The sequence below is a fragment of the Tursiops truncatus genome, chromosome 6 (assembly GCF_011762595.2).
Source record: "Tursiops truncatus isolate mTurTru1 chromosome 6, mTurTru1.mat.Y, whole genome shotgun sequence".
NCBI classification, from domain to species: domain Eukaryota; kingdom Metazoa; phylum Chordata; class Mammalia; order Artiodactyla; family Delphinidae; genus Tursiops; species Tursiops truncatus.
In genome coordinates, this window is record NC_047039.1 from 95,820,265 (window position 1) to 95,835,753 (window position 15,489).

General features: G+C 49.9%; 1 protein-coding gene across 1 annotated transcript; it reads right to left on the reverse strand.

The window, feature by feature from the left end:
* Window positions 1-1,091: 1,091 nt before the first annotated feature.
* Window positions 1,092-15,106, reverse strand: AMBP (alpha-1-microglobulin/bikunin precursor). Its single transcript, XM_033858445.2, has 10 exons — window positions 14,688-15,106; window positions 13,343-13,485; window positions 11,696-11,772; window positions 10,642-10,758; window positions 10,062-10,163; window positions 9,246-9,292; window positions 3,736-3,817; window positions 2,461-2,628; window positions 1,961-2,134; window positions 1,092-1,248 (listed from the first exon to the last, which is right to left on the reverse strand). Exons 1-10 carry the CDS (start codon window positions 14,802-14,804, stop codon window positions 1,217-1,219), a joined length of 1,059 nt encoding a protein of 352 aa, XP_033714336.1. The 5' UTR covers window positions 14,805-15,106; the 3' UTR covers window positions 1,092-1,216.
* Window positions 15,107-15,489: the final 383 nt, after the last annotated feature.

The window sequence follows — 15,489 nt, forward strand, 5'->3', positions numbered from 1 at the left end:
AGGGGGCAAGGTATGGACACAGGACGTGATGACATTTGTTAGTTCCAGGCTGGAGAGCCTGTCACTTCTCCCACCCACTTCTGCCCAGTGACTCCCAGCCAGGCCCACAAACGCTGTCCCTCAGGACTGTCCTCTCTATGGAAACCTGGAAGCCCCAAGGTTGGGACTTCCGGGGTGCGTAAGGCGGGGAATCTCTATGTGGTCTGACCAAGGGGGCTGCAAAGCTCTCTCCACCCAGATCCTTGCCTCTGGGTTTCGTCCCCTCAACACAGCATTCCACCTCAGAGCCCAGGAGGCTGGGGTTTGGACTCTTGCAGCGGCAGCTGTCAGGCCTCTGGGTGGATGGAGCCCGAAAGAGGTGTTTACAAGTCCGATGTTTGTAAATCCGGCGTGTGTGAGCTGGAGGCTCCCGGAGTTGTGCGCTTGGGCCAAGTTGGTGCCTGAGCCACCCTGGACAGCCTACCTGCTCTCTTCCTCCAGGGAGCAGAAGCCGGGCCAGACCCAGGGCTTTCAGCTCCGGTCCAGGGCCAGCTGGTTGTTCTGGGCACAGCGCAAAGGGCGGTGACCATTCTTCCGGGGCAAAGGGCCAGAGCAAGGATCCCAGGAGATGGGATCTCCAGGACCCTTGTGGAGAAACAGCCCGAGGCCTTCCAGCCCCTGGCAGCTACTGCTGGGGATGCAGCTGTGAGCAAAGTAAACGCTGGCGTGGGGTTCTGTGCGGCCAAGGACAGGGGAATCCTTTCAGGCGCTCGTGGGGCATTTACCTAGACCCAGTTGGGCACACACTAGGGCACGGTGATTTCTTCTGACCCTGGGTCTCTGATGAGCCCTGTCAACTCCCTCCCAGAAACAAGTACCCAGAGTTTTCCCCTCTTTTCTCTTCTAGCTTTATTAAGACAAAACAGTCCCATTGTATACAGAGCTGTGATTTATGTTTCATAATTTGCGTAGCCAATTTCATGTCCTGAAGATAGCGCTATTACATTGCCAACACATACATTTTTCACATGTGGGGAAAGCTGGGTTACTCATGCCCGCTCCCCAGCTTGTCTCCCCCTCCCCTCCCCCCATCTCATTATACTTCGTGATGAATCGTCAGGACATGGGATTTCAGGAGTCTACAATTTGCTTTTTATTGGAACCTGCCACGGGACCCTGGGGCGGACACTGGCCCTCGCGCTCCCTGTGGCCTGTGGACCTCTGGCCTGTGGGCCGTTCAGCTGGAGAAGCGCAGCAACTCCTCCTCCCCTGTGGACACAGAGAGGCTCGGGGAGTAGGTGTGGGGTCGTCCAGGGGTCTGTGGGTGGGGACGGTCAGGGGATGGGGATGCCTCATAGAGGAGGGACGGCAGCTTGGGCTGAGCTTAAGCCGGAGCCTGAGGCCAGAAACTTCTGCTTGCGGAGTGACTCGATTATCTCCAGAGTGCGTTCCACGGAATGATCTGATTTTTTGCCTCCTGATTTACCTTAGGTACCATTTTCCCAGTGGGGAGATAAGGCACAGAAATCTTTAACGGCTGCTGTTCCCTGGAATGCTATTCCTGTTATCATTATAGCATCACCACCGTTATTAGTAACGGCTGCCGCTAGGTGGATGTGGACCGTGCGAGGCTCTGTGAAGTAGGTACTTTGTCCCATTTTACAAAAGAGAAAACTGAGGCTCAAATTGACACTCAGTGTGGCCAGCCCAAATGTGGCAATGCCGGGATTGGAGCCCAGTTCTGCCCCACTCATGTCCTGCCTTCCCTCTGCCTGGGCCCAGATGCCCCATCCCAGCTGGGGTAAGGCCTCAGGCTTGGCCCCATTTTACAGGTGGGAAACTGAGGCCCAGAGAGTGGATGGGCTGGTCACCTGGTACAGAGTACAGAACTCAGCTTTCCAGACCCTCACCTCCTACCAGGGCTCCCCCACCTGGACCCCGATATCCCCCAGGCCCAGCCTGGCATTGTCGGGCCTCCTACCTTCACCAGGAATGCCACAGTACTCCTTGCACTCCTTCTCTGAGTAGAACTGGTTGCTGTTGCCCTTGCAGCCCCCGTAGATGAAGAGGACGCACTTCCCCTTGACAGCATCAAATGCCCAGAGCTGGGTGGAGCCTCGGCAGGGGCCAGGGACTATGGGGAGATTGCAGGCCTCTGTGGAGGGGGAGGGAGGTGCAGAGCATTGGAAGTCTTTAGGACTGCTGACCTAAGACACCCATCAAAGGGCCTGAGCCAGGGACCCTGCTCATCCACAACACCTGGACCCCTTTTTATAGATTGAGAAATGGGACCACAAGAAGGCATACGTGCCGAGGGTCACCCATACCCAAGTGTGCAATTCCTATGACTTCAGGAAACCTGCCCTGGAATTCCACCACTGGAGCATCCTCTCTTAGCTACCTGTTCAATGGGCAGGTGGTCTGTCTGAAGGACAGGGTTGGGGGGCGCAGGGGGAGGTGGAGAGGTGGGGCCACACTCACCCACGGTCCGGCAGGTCTGCAGACACTCCTTCTCTGAGACAAAGTTGTTGCCGTTCCCCATGCAGCCGCCATAGTGGAAGGTCTCGCAGGCCATGGATGAGCCGTTATAGAAATACCTCTGAATCATCCCCAGGCAAGGACCTTGTGAGTAGCCCAGCTGGCAGGAATCTGGGGAGGGGCAGAACAGCAGTGCTCACTGAATGCTGACTGTGTACCTGTCACCGGGCCGGATACTTTAACAGGTATCATCTCATTTAGTTTTCATCTCTGCATTAAGAGGAACGATTCTCAATTCATTTTAAAGGTAAGGAAATTGACTCCCTGAGAGGTAAAGTGACTTGCCCAGAGTTACATAGAGCTGAAATTCAAAGCCATATTTGCTGGATTCCAAAAACCCATGCTCATTCCATTCCATAACATGGGGAGTTACCAACGACCCAGAGACCCAACATCCCCTGTGTTGGTCTTGTCTGCCCAAAGACTCGGTAAGGATAGTAGTTGATGGTACATTCACCAGCACCCATGCCAGCCAGCCTGACCTCTGCCTTATGTCCCACCGCCGTGCCTTTGCTCTCGTCATTCCTGCCCCTAGAATGCCAGAATGCCTTCCTTCCTAAAACCATATCTGGACACAGCATGAATTCCCCTTCATCCAGGAAGTCCTCCTTGATCACCTCATCCTCCATTTTCTGAACTCCCTCAGCCTTTTAGCTGACCCTCCCTTTTGGGTCCCTCACTTTCTTCCTTGACTGCCTCCTCTACTAGACAAGAAGGTCCAAAAAGATGGTGGTTCGTCCCCATGACCCCAATGCCCAGCGCAGAGTCTGCGGTGGAGCAGGGTCGGGGTTCAGTGTTTGCTGAGAGATTTGGAGAGTGATCATTTTATCAATCACAAAAAGCATTCTCACGTTCTTGCCCATGTGCTCCCCCAGCAGCCCTGAAGGGCAGCTCAGCAGGCTGTTATCCCATTGTACAGATGAGAAAGCCACGTCTAGGAGGCCACCTAGTGGTACAGACAAGCCAAGAACTCGCTTCTCGTCGTGGAGCTGAGACTTGCTAAGCTCAGGGACCATGCCTTACACTCCTCTCTCTTCCCCCATAACCGCTGGCCCAGGGCAGAGTACTGGATTTGCCCTTTCTAGGCTCAGTCCTTGATTCTAGCAGAAAAATAAGAAAGACTTCACGGTGATGAGGGCAGCTGGGGTGAGCCAACTGTGGACCCTTCCTCTCTGGAGTGTGGCAGAAGGGGATTAAAAAAAGGGGGGTGATCATCACCTTCTTTCTTGCCGAAATCAGTTACTAGTTGTCCAGCCCCTGATCCTTCCTCTTCCTGGGGCAGAACAGCCCGCCGGGCTCTCTGGGGGAAGAAAGAGAAGAAGCCGTTGCAGGGATCTAGCCACTGCTGCTCCCCTATATACCCCTGGAATATATAAACAAACCACTTGCTTTGGGGATCAGGGTGTAGACAGAAACACTACTAGATTGGTTAATGGCCTGTTTTCCCAAAAGCTTCAACCTGAATTCCAGAATAGGCATCACAAGATAGATTTCTGGTCTGAAATGACATATCAGAACAATACCTACATATCCAGCTTCCAGCTGAAATGCCCAGAGGAATATAATAATGGAAAAGAAACCTAACCCAGAGTTGGGAACCAGGGAAGAGCAGCATTCCCATACTAGAAACTAAAAGGCATTTCTACACAAGGGAGTGGGAGCGGGAGTGACTTGCAGGAAGGGCTGACCAGACCATCGTTAACTGCTTACAGCGGAAAAGTCATGTGGAGAGTAAGAAGGGACCCCGAGATTGACCCTAATACTCCTAGATATGGGGGTGGGGGTGGGGACTGCAGGGCAGGCTGCCAAAGCTGTCAAAAGGATCTCTGGGAGTAGAGTCCACTGAGGCACAGTCCCGGGACAGTTACAGAAGGATGAGCAGGGACACTGCCGGCCATCAGGCAGTCTTCCTGCCCACAGGTGAGACCTGGAATCTGAAAAGGTAAAACTGTAGTAACCTTCAACTTTTCCCTTCTCCTTTGAAGGTGCAACTGAAGCTGTGATCAGGGACTCCCACTGTCTACCAGAACCCACCTCAAGCTGGTTGCACATAGGTCTTGCTTGGTGAGGATGAAGGAAAAGAGAAAAATCATGGAACGAATTAAATAATGCAACTGCTCAGAAGAATCACACTGAGCTGGAGAAATATCTCCACTAAACACAGGGTATAGGTAAGAAACAGAAGAAAACTAAAACCATCAATGAAATTCGAGATGGCATTGCATCAACGTTAACAGGAGCCCACAGTTATGCAGATGAATAATATGGGAGAAGTAGAAAGTTACTGGAGGTGAAAAGGATTTTGTTAAATTTAACCACACGGTAGGGATAATAAACTGCAGTTTAAAGATTATGAGAAATAAACTCACAGAATAGGAATTCTAGAAGGAGAGGCAAACAATATAGAAATAATAGAAGAAAAGTTTTCCAAGTTGAAGAGAGACTTGAGTTGTTCAATTATAAGGGCTCAAAGGGAAAGAGAGAAAATTAATGAAGAGTCCTATCTCGACATTTCCTAGAGACAAAGGATAAAGAGCCTAGTAGTGGCCCTCAGAGTAAACGAGAGCATTTAATAACAGAAGCGGCAGAGCAATATCTAAAGGTTGTAAGAGGGTAAAGGTTGTAACCCAGGGATTCTCCACTCAACCAGGCTGTTGATCATGTGATATAAACACAGAAAGATATTCTCAGACATGCAAAGATCCTGTAGTTCTCCACCATGTACCTTTCCAGAAAAAAATTACTTACAGAAATAGTCCCAACACTTGAGAAGGGAACCTAAATACAAGAAGATGCATGATGTGGTAGAAAAGAAATGATGGTAAACTAGAAAGCCAGTAAAATAGAGAGTTGAGGTTAAATTGTTGTTAAAATCGTCATTCAACTTAATGTAAATGTTAAAAGTAATTCTCCAAACAAAAGGTGGAAAATATAAACATCAATCTCAGATTATATCCACAAAAATGAGGATGTGGGAAGCCTGGAAGGAAGAAATAAAAAGTAAGCTGCCTTTCTCTCTTTTGCAAGGGAAGTCATCAGTTATTGTTTCATTCTTTTTTTTTTTTTTTTTTTTTTGCGGTATGTGGGCCTCTCACTGCTGTGGCCTCTCCCGTTGCGGAGCACAGGCTCTGGACGCGCAGGCTCAGCGGCCATGGCTCACGGGCCCAGTCGCTCCGTGACACGTGGGATCTTCCCGGACCGGGGCACGAACCCGTGTCCCCTGCATCGGCAGGCGGACTCTCAACCACTACGCCACCAGGGAAGCCCTATTGTTTCATTCTTGACATGGATGAAGAAGCACAGATTCAGCTGAGATCTGGATTAAGATGGCAGATAGAAATTACCCTCTCCAATACCGAGCCATCAGCAAAGAATGAATTCAGAAATCCCAGCCCCCAAGTATTGATCAACACCACTGAAATGAGGGAAGGGGCACAATTTGAAGGAAAAACTAAAGCTCTCGATCCACTAATCTGGAGCTGAACAGGAAGGTCAGCAAGGTTCAGCTCCTGACCTGCCCTCCAACTCCCAGTCCTGGCAAGTCATCAAATTTCTGATAGCTCTCCCTAATACTCCCAAGTCCTAAGAGAAGAAAACTGTGGGGAACCCTATCTTCTTCCTCTTCTGATAGAGGAGTAGTGAAAATGACTTCTGGGGGAAAAAAGAGGAAAATAGACCAGAGCCTGACCCTTTCTAAGGGAAGGTTCTGGGGCTACACAGTCAATGCTCCAGGGGGTGTCACTGGGGGCAGATGTACCTTGCTGCCAGCCCCGACTAGGTGGAATGAATCCCCATAGGGTATTTATCAGTCCTTCCAAAGAGAATGCAAAGCGAGTGTATTCCAACCAGCTCTGGACTTCAGAAAAGTGGATGGAACACAAAAAACCCAGCCCTTACTCTAAGTTTGGGTGGGAGGGGACTAAGCTTATATTTGCAGGAAGAGAGCCAAGGAATAAGGAAACCTCCACGCCACCATATCAGAATAAACAGAAAGTCTATCTAAAACGGACTAAGCAGGAGTCAGATAAAAGAAGTGATACAGAAACTATGCAGACCCACTTCAGAAATGAATGAATAAGTAGCCTGAACTAGAGAAAGAGCCCAAGAGTCCAGTGGTGGACATGGCCATGAACTGCCAAGTCCTCCCATCAGCAATGGATTTATATTCCCAGCTACCCACTGTCAGCCCCTGTTGGAGACCACCTCAGCTAAGGGAGCCCTCTCATTCAAGGTCATGCTCCCTTCCCAGACTGATCAACATAGGGTATTAAGGCTCCGTCCCTTGGCCCCATCATGGGAAAACTCCCAAGGATGGTCCTGGTTCCAGAGCTCCCTATAGGGTTGGTTGAGCCATTGTTGTGACTGCCCTGCAGCTCTCCTTCTGCCTCTGCCCAATCTTCCCTTTGTCTCTTCCGTCCATGTATGTTGATGTAGGGAACCCAACCTAGAAGAAAACATAACTCAAGAAGCAGAAGGAAATCCCTCTTTGGCCTCAAGTTTTGGAATTACATAATAAGAACATGCACGTATTAAGACAAGATTCAAAGATGAAATGGTAAACGCTGACAGAATAAGACGAAGAGAGAACCCAGGCCTAAATAAACAAATCGAGAAGCAAAACAACATCGGTTCAGGGCTCGTGAATAAATTAGGAATAGTGAGGAGCAGAAAGAATAGATGCTGCTAAATAGAAGATTGTCATAGACGAGACAGTCCCAGTGGATGCAAATAAAAGCAATTTGAGAAAAGCTAGTGCATGATGGAGGATAAAGATGCTCCAGGATGAGAGAACAAGTGTTCGCCAGATGGCAAAACTCAACAAAGCGAATAGAATATGAATTCCATATCATGAGAGAGAGTTTCCTGAAATACAGTAGAAATGTCATCTGTGGATGGAAAGAGCACGGTGTATTCCAGGAAGTTTTGATATAGACTCTCAACCCCAAGACATGTCCTTGTTAAGATGCTGACTTCTTATCAAGGAGAAAGTCTGTCCAGGCATCTGAGCAGAAGAAACAAATTGCTTCCAAGGAGAAGAAATAGCAGGCTGGCCTCAGGCTTCCCTGCCACGGTCATAAGTGTGGAAGAACAATGGAGCAGTGCACACAAAGCTGCTTCTGAGGGAGAGAAAACATGACCTTAGAATTTGACACTCAAGCGAAATACCCTTCAAGGAGGAAGGAAATGGGCAGACATTCTCAAACAGGGAAGAATTCTGGGATTAAAACACCCATGAACCTTCCTTGAAAACAGCACTTGGTAAAAAAAAATGGCACTAAGAGATTAATAGAAAGAATAACTCAGGAATGGAGAATGTGTTATATTCACTAAGGGTGAATGTAGACGCCACTAAAATATAGAACTATTACTAGATGTCTGGGAATCGTGGTGACAGAGCAGAATGGGGATGGTATCAGTCTGGACAATGTAAAAGCAAAAGGGAAGAGAAGATGGAACCAAGTTTGGGAGTGAGGATGTCTGTCTTCCAAATCCTGCAGACAGCAGATCTTCTCTAAAAGTATCCATAGCGATGCCAGCCTCTTAAATATTAGTTCATAACCTTGACTTTATCTAGAGCATTCTTTAAGGAGTAAATCTCTTGTGGATAATAAATATTTATTTGAAGTTTTTTTTAAAACCTTCAAACTTCAGGGCTTTTTTTCCCCTGTCATTCCGCACGGCTTGCGGGATCTTAGTTCCCTGACCAGGGATCGAACCCGGGTCCCCTGCAGTGGAAGTGTGGAGTCCTAACCACTAGACCACCAGGGAATTCCCCAGGGCCCTTTTAAATTCGAGTAAAACTACAAGGAATGCCTTTTAAAATTTAGAAATAGCATCTGTAATGTAATTCCATTTAATAATAGCATATTTAAGTCTGTTCCTCTATCTATCCAACCTTCCTTCTATCTGCCCCTCTCCAGGTGTATGCAGGTCAAATTACCAGAGTAATGTGACTGCTGGTAGGTGTTGGGTGGTGGAATTTTTTAAAACTTATTTTTTATACCTTTATACTGCACTGTTTTGATTCTTTATATTGATTGTATGTTAGTTTTATAATAACAATGGTAATTTTTTTCTAAAAAATATGTAAGCAAACAAATAATATGTTAGCAGTGTTAATTCTATGTAGGAATAAGGACATTATTGTCTTTTTTTTTTGCTTTCTTGTATTTTTTCACATTTTCAAGAATATGTTTCTAAAATAAATATTACATGTATATATGTACTTATATACACATACACATATATAGATATATACACACACAGCAGTAGACTAAATTAGGATATATAATTTCCAAATAATCAGAGAAAGAAAGAATGAAGACTTAATATGGCAAAAGGCAGGAAAATGAAACAGAAGAAGGAAGCCCCGCAAATCAAAAGTCAGCACAGGAGAGCTGCTTTGCTCTCGGATTTGCGTTTTTGGGGGATCAATTGACTTTATTTTCATTTATTGCGTATCGAGTATCATTATCTCATTATTGAGTATGTCACTGCTTTTAGGCATTATGCTAAGACCTTTTCTAACATGTCACTGGATTCTAACACCTGGAAGGTAAAGGTAATTACCCCGTTTCACAGATGAGGAAAGTGACATCCAGATGGGGCAGCAGTTAGCCCAATCGCAGAACATGCCCATCACTGCCTTCTCTCAACGACCCCACCTACCAGCACAGCAGGGCCTAAGTGGGCAGGGTGGGGATGGGGTGGGGGGCAGAGGTACTCACCGAGAGTGGAGTGGGCGCTGGTTCCTGCTCCCCAGGGACACACTCACCTAGGGCAGAGGACAGGAGAGAGAGGGAATGAGACCCAGACATCCCAGACCCAGACAGGCTTTGTTTGTTCCATAGAGCTAACGACTACGTGTCAGGCGGGACGTGCGCTGGGACCTGTCTTGTGCATTAGCCCACTTCGTGGATGGCTCCACCCCCATGGCTTGCTGCAGGTCACTTGTTGGAAAAGTGATAGACTGGTGGCTGCACCACTGTCACAACCTGCATCGTCTCCACCCACAACCAGCATTTCACGGTTGATATCTATTGAGCACTTGCTAGACACCAAGTGCGGCGCTATTGTATTTAATTGCTTTATTTCATTGACTCCTCACAGCAACTTCTAAAGGAGGCATTATTATCCCCATTTTACAGATGAGGAAATGAGGCTCTGGAAGGGTGACCAGCCAGAAGCCACCCAGCTCAATCTGAACTTGGTGCTCTAACTCCAGAGCCCAGGCTCCTAACCCCAACACTCTATTGCCTCCCAGGAGGTAGCCATGGATTCTGGCTATAACCAAACTTAGACGGGTGGCAGCAGAGGGAACGCTGAATTGGGTCTACTCTCAGCTTCGCCAGGTACGCTCTGTGCGACTTGGAGCAAATCCAGAGGCCTGAGCTGCCTGTTGTATAAAGAGGGGAGGGGGATCGTAGCTCAGCTTATCTCAGAGGGTTATGGGAAAGACCCAGGGACTGGGAAGATGTGCTCTGGGGGTCGTGAAGGATAAGACGGGTATCAGAAATGGGAGGTGGGGTGGAGGTGTCACTTACCTCTGTCGGGCATCCTGAAGATGGAGTCCTCAGGGATGCCCACACCCAGGGCAACTTCCCTGAACTGCTCCAGCAGGGTTTCCCGAAGCTGTGGCTCCCGTCCTGCAAGTAGGAAGCAGGGGAGACTCCTAGAACCACAGGTACCTGGGCCATCAGGGCCTGAGGTTATTTTGCCCAGGGAGTTTCATTTTGGGGAAGTTTGAAAACTGTTGGCCCAATTCCATCTCTTCGATACCCTTATGGAAACCTCAGCCCCAGAAGAGGATGAGGTGTCCCTCCCAGGCTCCCCATCTGGGTCTCCCAACTCCCCACACAGCTCTCTTTCCACTGGTTCTTTTAAGAACCCGAAGGCTCTGGAATTCTCTGGAATTTTCAAGATCAAAAGAAGAGGATTCTACCTCAGATGGGAGACTGAGCTCTACCTCCTCTAGGGAGAGTAAATGTTTTCACCTTTCCCTTAACTGGAGTTTTGTCAGAAGGAAAAAGCAAAACTCCCTGCTCTTCCCCACTCCATTTCCCTAAATCCCGGGTCTCCTCCCACGCCCAGCTCCAACGAGTGTATCATGTTCCAGGCCTTTACCATAGAGCTTGGCAGTAATGGTGGGTCCATGACGGTGGCTGAATTTCTTGGTCAGAAAAATGGCATACTCATCATAGTTGGTGTGGACCACATAGGACTCCATGGTGATGTTCCATTCTGCATGGAAGATTCAGGAAGACAAAAAGATCAGTGGTCAGAAGGTTTCTAGCCTGAGATCCTTCACCTATTCACCCACACATCATCTATTCATCCATCCTTCTGTTCACCCATCCCTTCCATATATTTATTATCCGTCTTCACTCTCTCCCTCTCCATCCATCTATCTCCTCCATATAGTCATCATTAATTCAACCACCATCGTTCCATCCATCCATCCTCATCATATATCAATCCATAAATTCATTCATTTTCTTTTTCCTTCTTTTTCTTTCTTTCTTTCTTTCTTTCATTCTCTTTCTTTCTTTCCTTCTTTCCTTTCTCCCTTCCCTCCCTCTTTCCTTCCTTCTTTCCTCCATCCATTAATCCATCAATTTATCTATTAAATGATTGATTGACTACCCCACTAATCTACCGTCATACTTATATTCACTTACCATTTTTTAATTCTCTCACTCATTTATTTATCCAACCCCAAACATTCAACCCCTGACATGATTATTTGATGCATAGAGCAAATTCAGTAAACATCTGCTGGATTAATGATTAAATTCATGTCCAAGTCCCTCTATCACTTGGCACCACACACACTGTATATGGTAGATGCCTAGCAAATTTTTATCAGCTGACTGCAGATGCCTAACACGAGGACTGATGAAATCTTGATGTTATCCTTAGCATTCAGCACCATCACTCAAATTCTGGATGAGCACGTGCACGGCAGGGCAGGGGCGGGGGGAGGGATAGAGAAAAAGAAAGAAGGAGAGAGAGAAGGAGAAGGAGGGGGAAATTTGGAGGGAGGCTAGATGACTGCAGAAAAGTGGGAGGAAAAGTTGTAGGGGCAGAGAGGGCTGAGGCAGAAGGAAAGAGAGCTTAAGACAGCAGGTATCTTTTAGCAAAGGAGGGAACTGTAGATGTCTCCTTTGACTCAACTTACTGGGTTTGTGATAGAAGAACTTTCCGTCAGTGCCTGTTTTCTCATAAGCCCCAGAGATCGCCTCACAGACACCTTTCCTGGAAATGAACAAACCAAAAGGAAGGTAACCTCTGGCAGAGACCATGGTCCTGACACCCCACTCTCCTGCAGGGTCCTTCTAAATGCCTTTTTTTTTTTTAATTTGGAAAGTAACATTTCCAAATATCTGGTTTAATTCTCACACCAGCCCTGGGAGACACAAATTTCACATGAGGGAACAGAGGGACAGAGAAAAAAAGGAACTAATCCATGCTAACCTCTTGGTAAGCCCAGCACTAAAAATCAACTTCCTTAAGCAAATCTGCACATCAGACTTAGGCACCGTGAAGTCAGAACGATGAATTAACACATTAATTCATGGATTACTTTGTGCCTCTCTCATTTTCCTCATCTGAGAAATGGGGATAATGATAGCTTCTACCTCACATGGTGGTTGTGAGGATCAACTGAGATATTATATGCAAAAAGCTTAGAGTAAACACTATGCACTTATTAGGTATTATGGTTACTATGATTATTATTTATCTTGTTAATATTTAATGAGCAGCATCTATGTGCCAGGCACTGTGCTACATGCTGGGGATACAGAGGAGGGCAGGACAGACCCTGTCCCCTCATGGAGCTTATAATTGAGTGAGGTGGGTGGGCAGGCCAGGGGCAGATACAGTCAGTGTGAGAATTGCCACAAGGGGCGGGGTGGAGCCCGAGGTGCTCCGAGAACACAGAAGAAGGCATGTAACCTCAACCTGGGTTGGGGGGAGTCAGGGAGGACTTCCTGGAGGAAGTGACAAAGAACCTGCGTCCTGAAGGATCCATAGGAATTAGCGCAGGGAGGTGGGGAGAGGTTTTCGGATAGAAGAAACATCCAACGCAAAGGTCCAGAGGATGGAGGGTTCCAGGGACTGAAAGAAGGTCCGCTTGGGTGGGTCACAGAGTACATGGCAGAGAGTGGGGCAGGGAACAGTGAGTGCTTGGGGGTCAGGGGCAGGGGGTGCTGAAAGGCCACGTTGAAGAGTTGAATTTTATTCCCAAGGGCAGTAGGGAGCTCTGGAAAGGTTTAAGCAGATTTGAGTTTTTGAAAGGTCTTTCTGGTTGCTGGGTGACGAAAGGATTGGATGGAAAGTTGGCGATTAGAGGTGGGGAGAAGTGTAGAGAGGCTACTGTAGACAACCAGGAAAGAAAGGGTGGTGGCTTGGTCCAGGGTGGTGGCGGTGAAGAGGAGACAAGTGAACAGACTGGAGGGATTTAGGAAGGGCAGGGACAGGGCTTGATGATGGATCGAATGGCCGTGGCAGTGGAAAGAGGAGTCTAGGACAGCCACCTCCCACCCAGCTTTCCAAGATGGGGGGGGGGGGCGGGGAGAAGTGCCCTTACTGAACTAAGGGCACCCAAGGAGAAAGAGCAGGTTGGAAAGAAGGCACAGTGTTGGGGGCGTTGCCCTTGAGGTGGAGATGGGACAACTAGAAAGGGCTGCCCTGGTGGAGGGCAGCAGAGAGGTCTGGAGCTCAGGGCCGAGTCCTGGCTGGAAGTGGAGACCTGTCACTTTCTAGGATGGGGTGGTGACTGAAGCCAGGGCAGGGGGTGGGGTGGAGGTGGGTCCCCACTCACCGCCAGTGAGTATTAGTCACGCTGATCTCCCTGTCCGTTGCTCCCTCTCCCAGCACCAGCGAGCTCATGGTCATCTTGTCCTTGAACCTCTTCAGCCACGGGCAGGTGGAACCCACGGCCACGTGGAACCATTTCCCGTAGATCTAGGAGGCAGCCACAAGCTCTGAGGATCTGGACCTCGAGGAAGATTTGGAGGATATCTGTCCCCCTCCCTCCTCTCAGTGACTTCTCCTAAGTGATCATCCTTGTCTTACAGGTAATTGGAGGCTACAGGGCTTCCAGGGAGGGTGGAGCCCTGATGGAGGAACTCCAGGCATCGCGGCCAGCTTAGGACGGAGATGTGCGGGTGGGCCCCACCTCGCTGGCAGAGGGCCTGACTCTGCTGAGATGTAGGATCTGGGCTGCTCACCTGGACGGGGTCCAAATCTCCAAGCCTTAAGGTCACCATCCCCCACCGCTCCCCAAAAGCAGGAGTCCTGTCTTCTACTCCTCTGGGGACAGGTTGCTCACCACGTTGCACACAGCCCACACCTCCGTGTCAGAAAGTATCTCCTTTCCCTAAGCTGCGTCTGACCCAGGGCAAGCCTGCCGCCTCTTTCTCCTGAAAGGGCCCTCAGGTCCCCGCAGACCTTTCGCCATCCCTGACCACCAGAGGCCCTCTCCTCACGCCTCTCCTCCACAACCTTCCTCATCCCTGAACATAAGCAAAGTCCTCAGGCCAGCACGGCTACAAGGGTCTGACGGAACCCAGGATGGTGGTAGAGGGGCAGGCCCCGTTCAAGGTCACCCAGCGCCTCGGGCAGAGCTGGGGCCGGAGGGCAGACTCCCCACACACAGCGCCCTGCCTGGGCCTCTTAATCCCACCAGCCTGACCTCTGTCGTGCTTCTCATCTCCCCATAATCCCACACGTAGGGCGGAGGACCCAGGACGGGCTAACAGAGATGCTACGGGTGAGGTGAGGACTTGAAGGTTGAAGGGCTGCGGGGTGGAGGGTCACAAAAACCTCGGTGCTGCTGGGGGCTGCAGGGCAGCAGTCGTCACCGAGCCTTTTCTGGGTGGGTTCTAATCAGAGCATGGGTTCCCCTGGGAACCCGAGAGGGCAGGTTCAGACGTGAGGACCTTTGACTCAGAATGTCAGCCTGGAGGCCCACAGAACGGTGCATGCAGAATTGTAGCTTCAGCAGATCCCTGAGAGTCTGGGCAGCAGCGAGGGCCCTGAGGGACCCACGCGTGGAGTTCCAGATGCGGAGACTGAGAGCCCGGGGCCTAGGACTTGCCCCTCCCCCGCAGCAAGGCCCAGCCGCTCGGACACCCTGTCATCGCTGCCAGAGAGGCCAGCCTTACCCTAGACAGGTCGAAGTTCTCCTGCACTTGGATGTCGTCGGGCAACGTCGTCACAGGGCTGGCACTCACCGCCAGGCAGGCGGTCAGCTGCAAGAGCAGGGCCCGTAGACTCTGCATGGCTCCGGGCTCCTCCGCCTGGGGTGTCACTCACGGGCTCCGTCTGGGGACAGAAGAGCCACCACCTGCCTGCACGAGGCAGCTATGGACTGAGGCTGGGGAACGGGCCTGTGGCTGTAGATGACCTTGCTGTTTGCTCTGTTCAGCCGGGACCAATCAGGGCCCCAAGGCCAGGGCCAATCGATCCCTTGTAGTGCCCAGGCCGGGGTCAGGGTCCCGAGGGGCCAGGGTGGCTGCTTCAGAGGAGCTGCTGGCCAAATGCAACCCGGTCCTGGTGCAGCCGGGCGCTAGGTTCAGGCCCCATGAAGGCTTCCCCAGAAACTCCTCACCTGTCCCAGGTGGGATGAAGAGACGGGCAGCCCCCGGCCCTTCCCGCTGGGTCGTTCCACCTGGGAGCCAGGAGGACAAGCCTGACTGGTCCATTTCTCAGATGAGAAAACTGGGGCCCGGGGAGAGGAAGTGACTTAGCAGAGACAATAGGGAGGTCTGTGGCAGAGCCCAGACGAGAGCTCGGGTGTCCTGTCCCCAGAGTTCCTTCTCTGAGCCGTGGCTTCCCACAGCCCTAGCAAATAATAGTAGAAATGATGATGATGATGTTCACAGCTTCCATTCCCTGAGCACCTGCTGTGTGCCAGCTGTCCACCAGCACTTTCCACCGGCCACGGAATTGATCATCCCCACAACA

Coding starts and splice junctions, on each gene's coding strand:
- AMBP (XM_033858445.2), bottom strand. CDS start 14,804: ATGCAGAGTCTACGGGCCCTGCTCTTGCAGCTGACCGCCTGCCTGGCG. Junction 13,486..14,687: donor AGAACTTCGACCTGTCTAGG/GTAAGGCTGGCC, acceptor GCTGCCTCCTAG/ATCTACGGGAAATGGTTCCA. Junction 3,818..9,245: donor CAGCGCCCACTCCACTCTCG/GTGAGTACCTCT, acceptor TTCTTCCCCCAG/AGAGCCCGGCGGGCTGTTCT.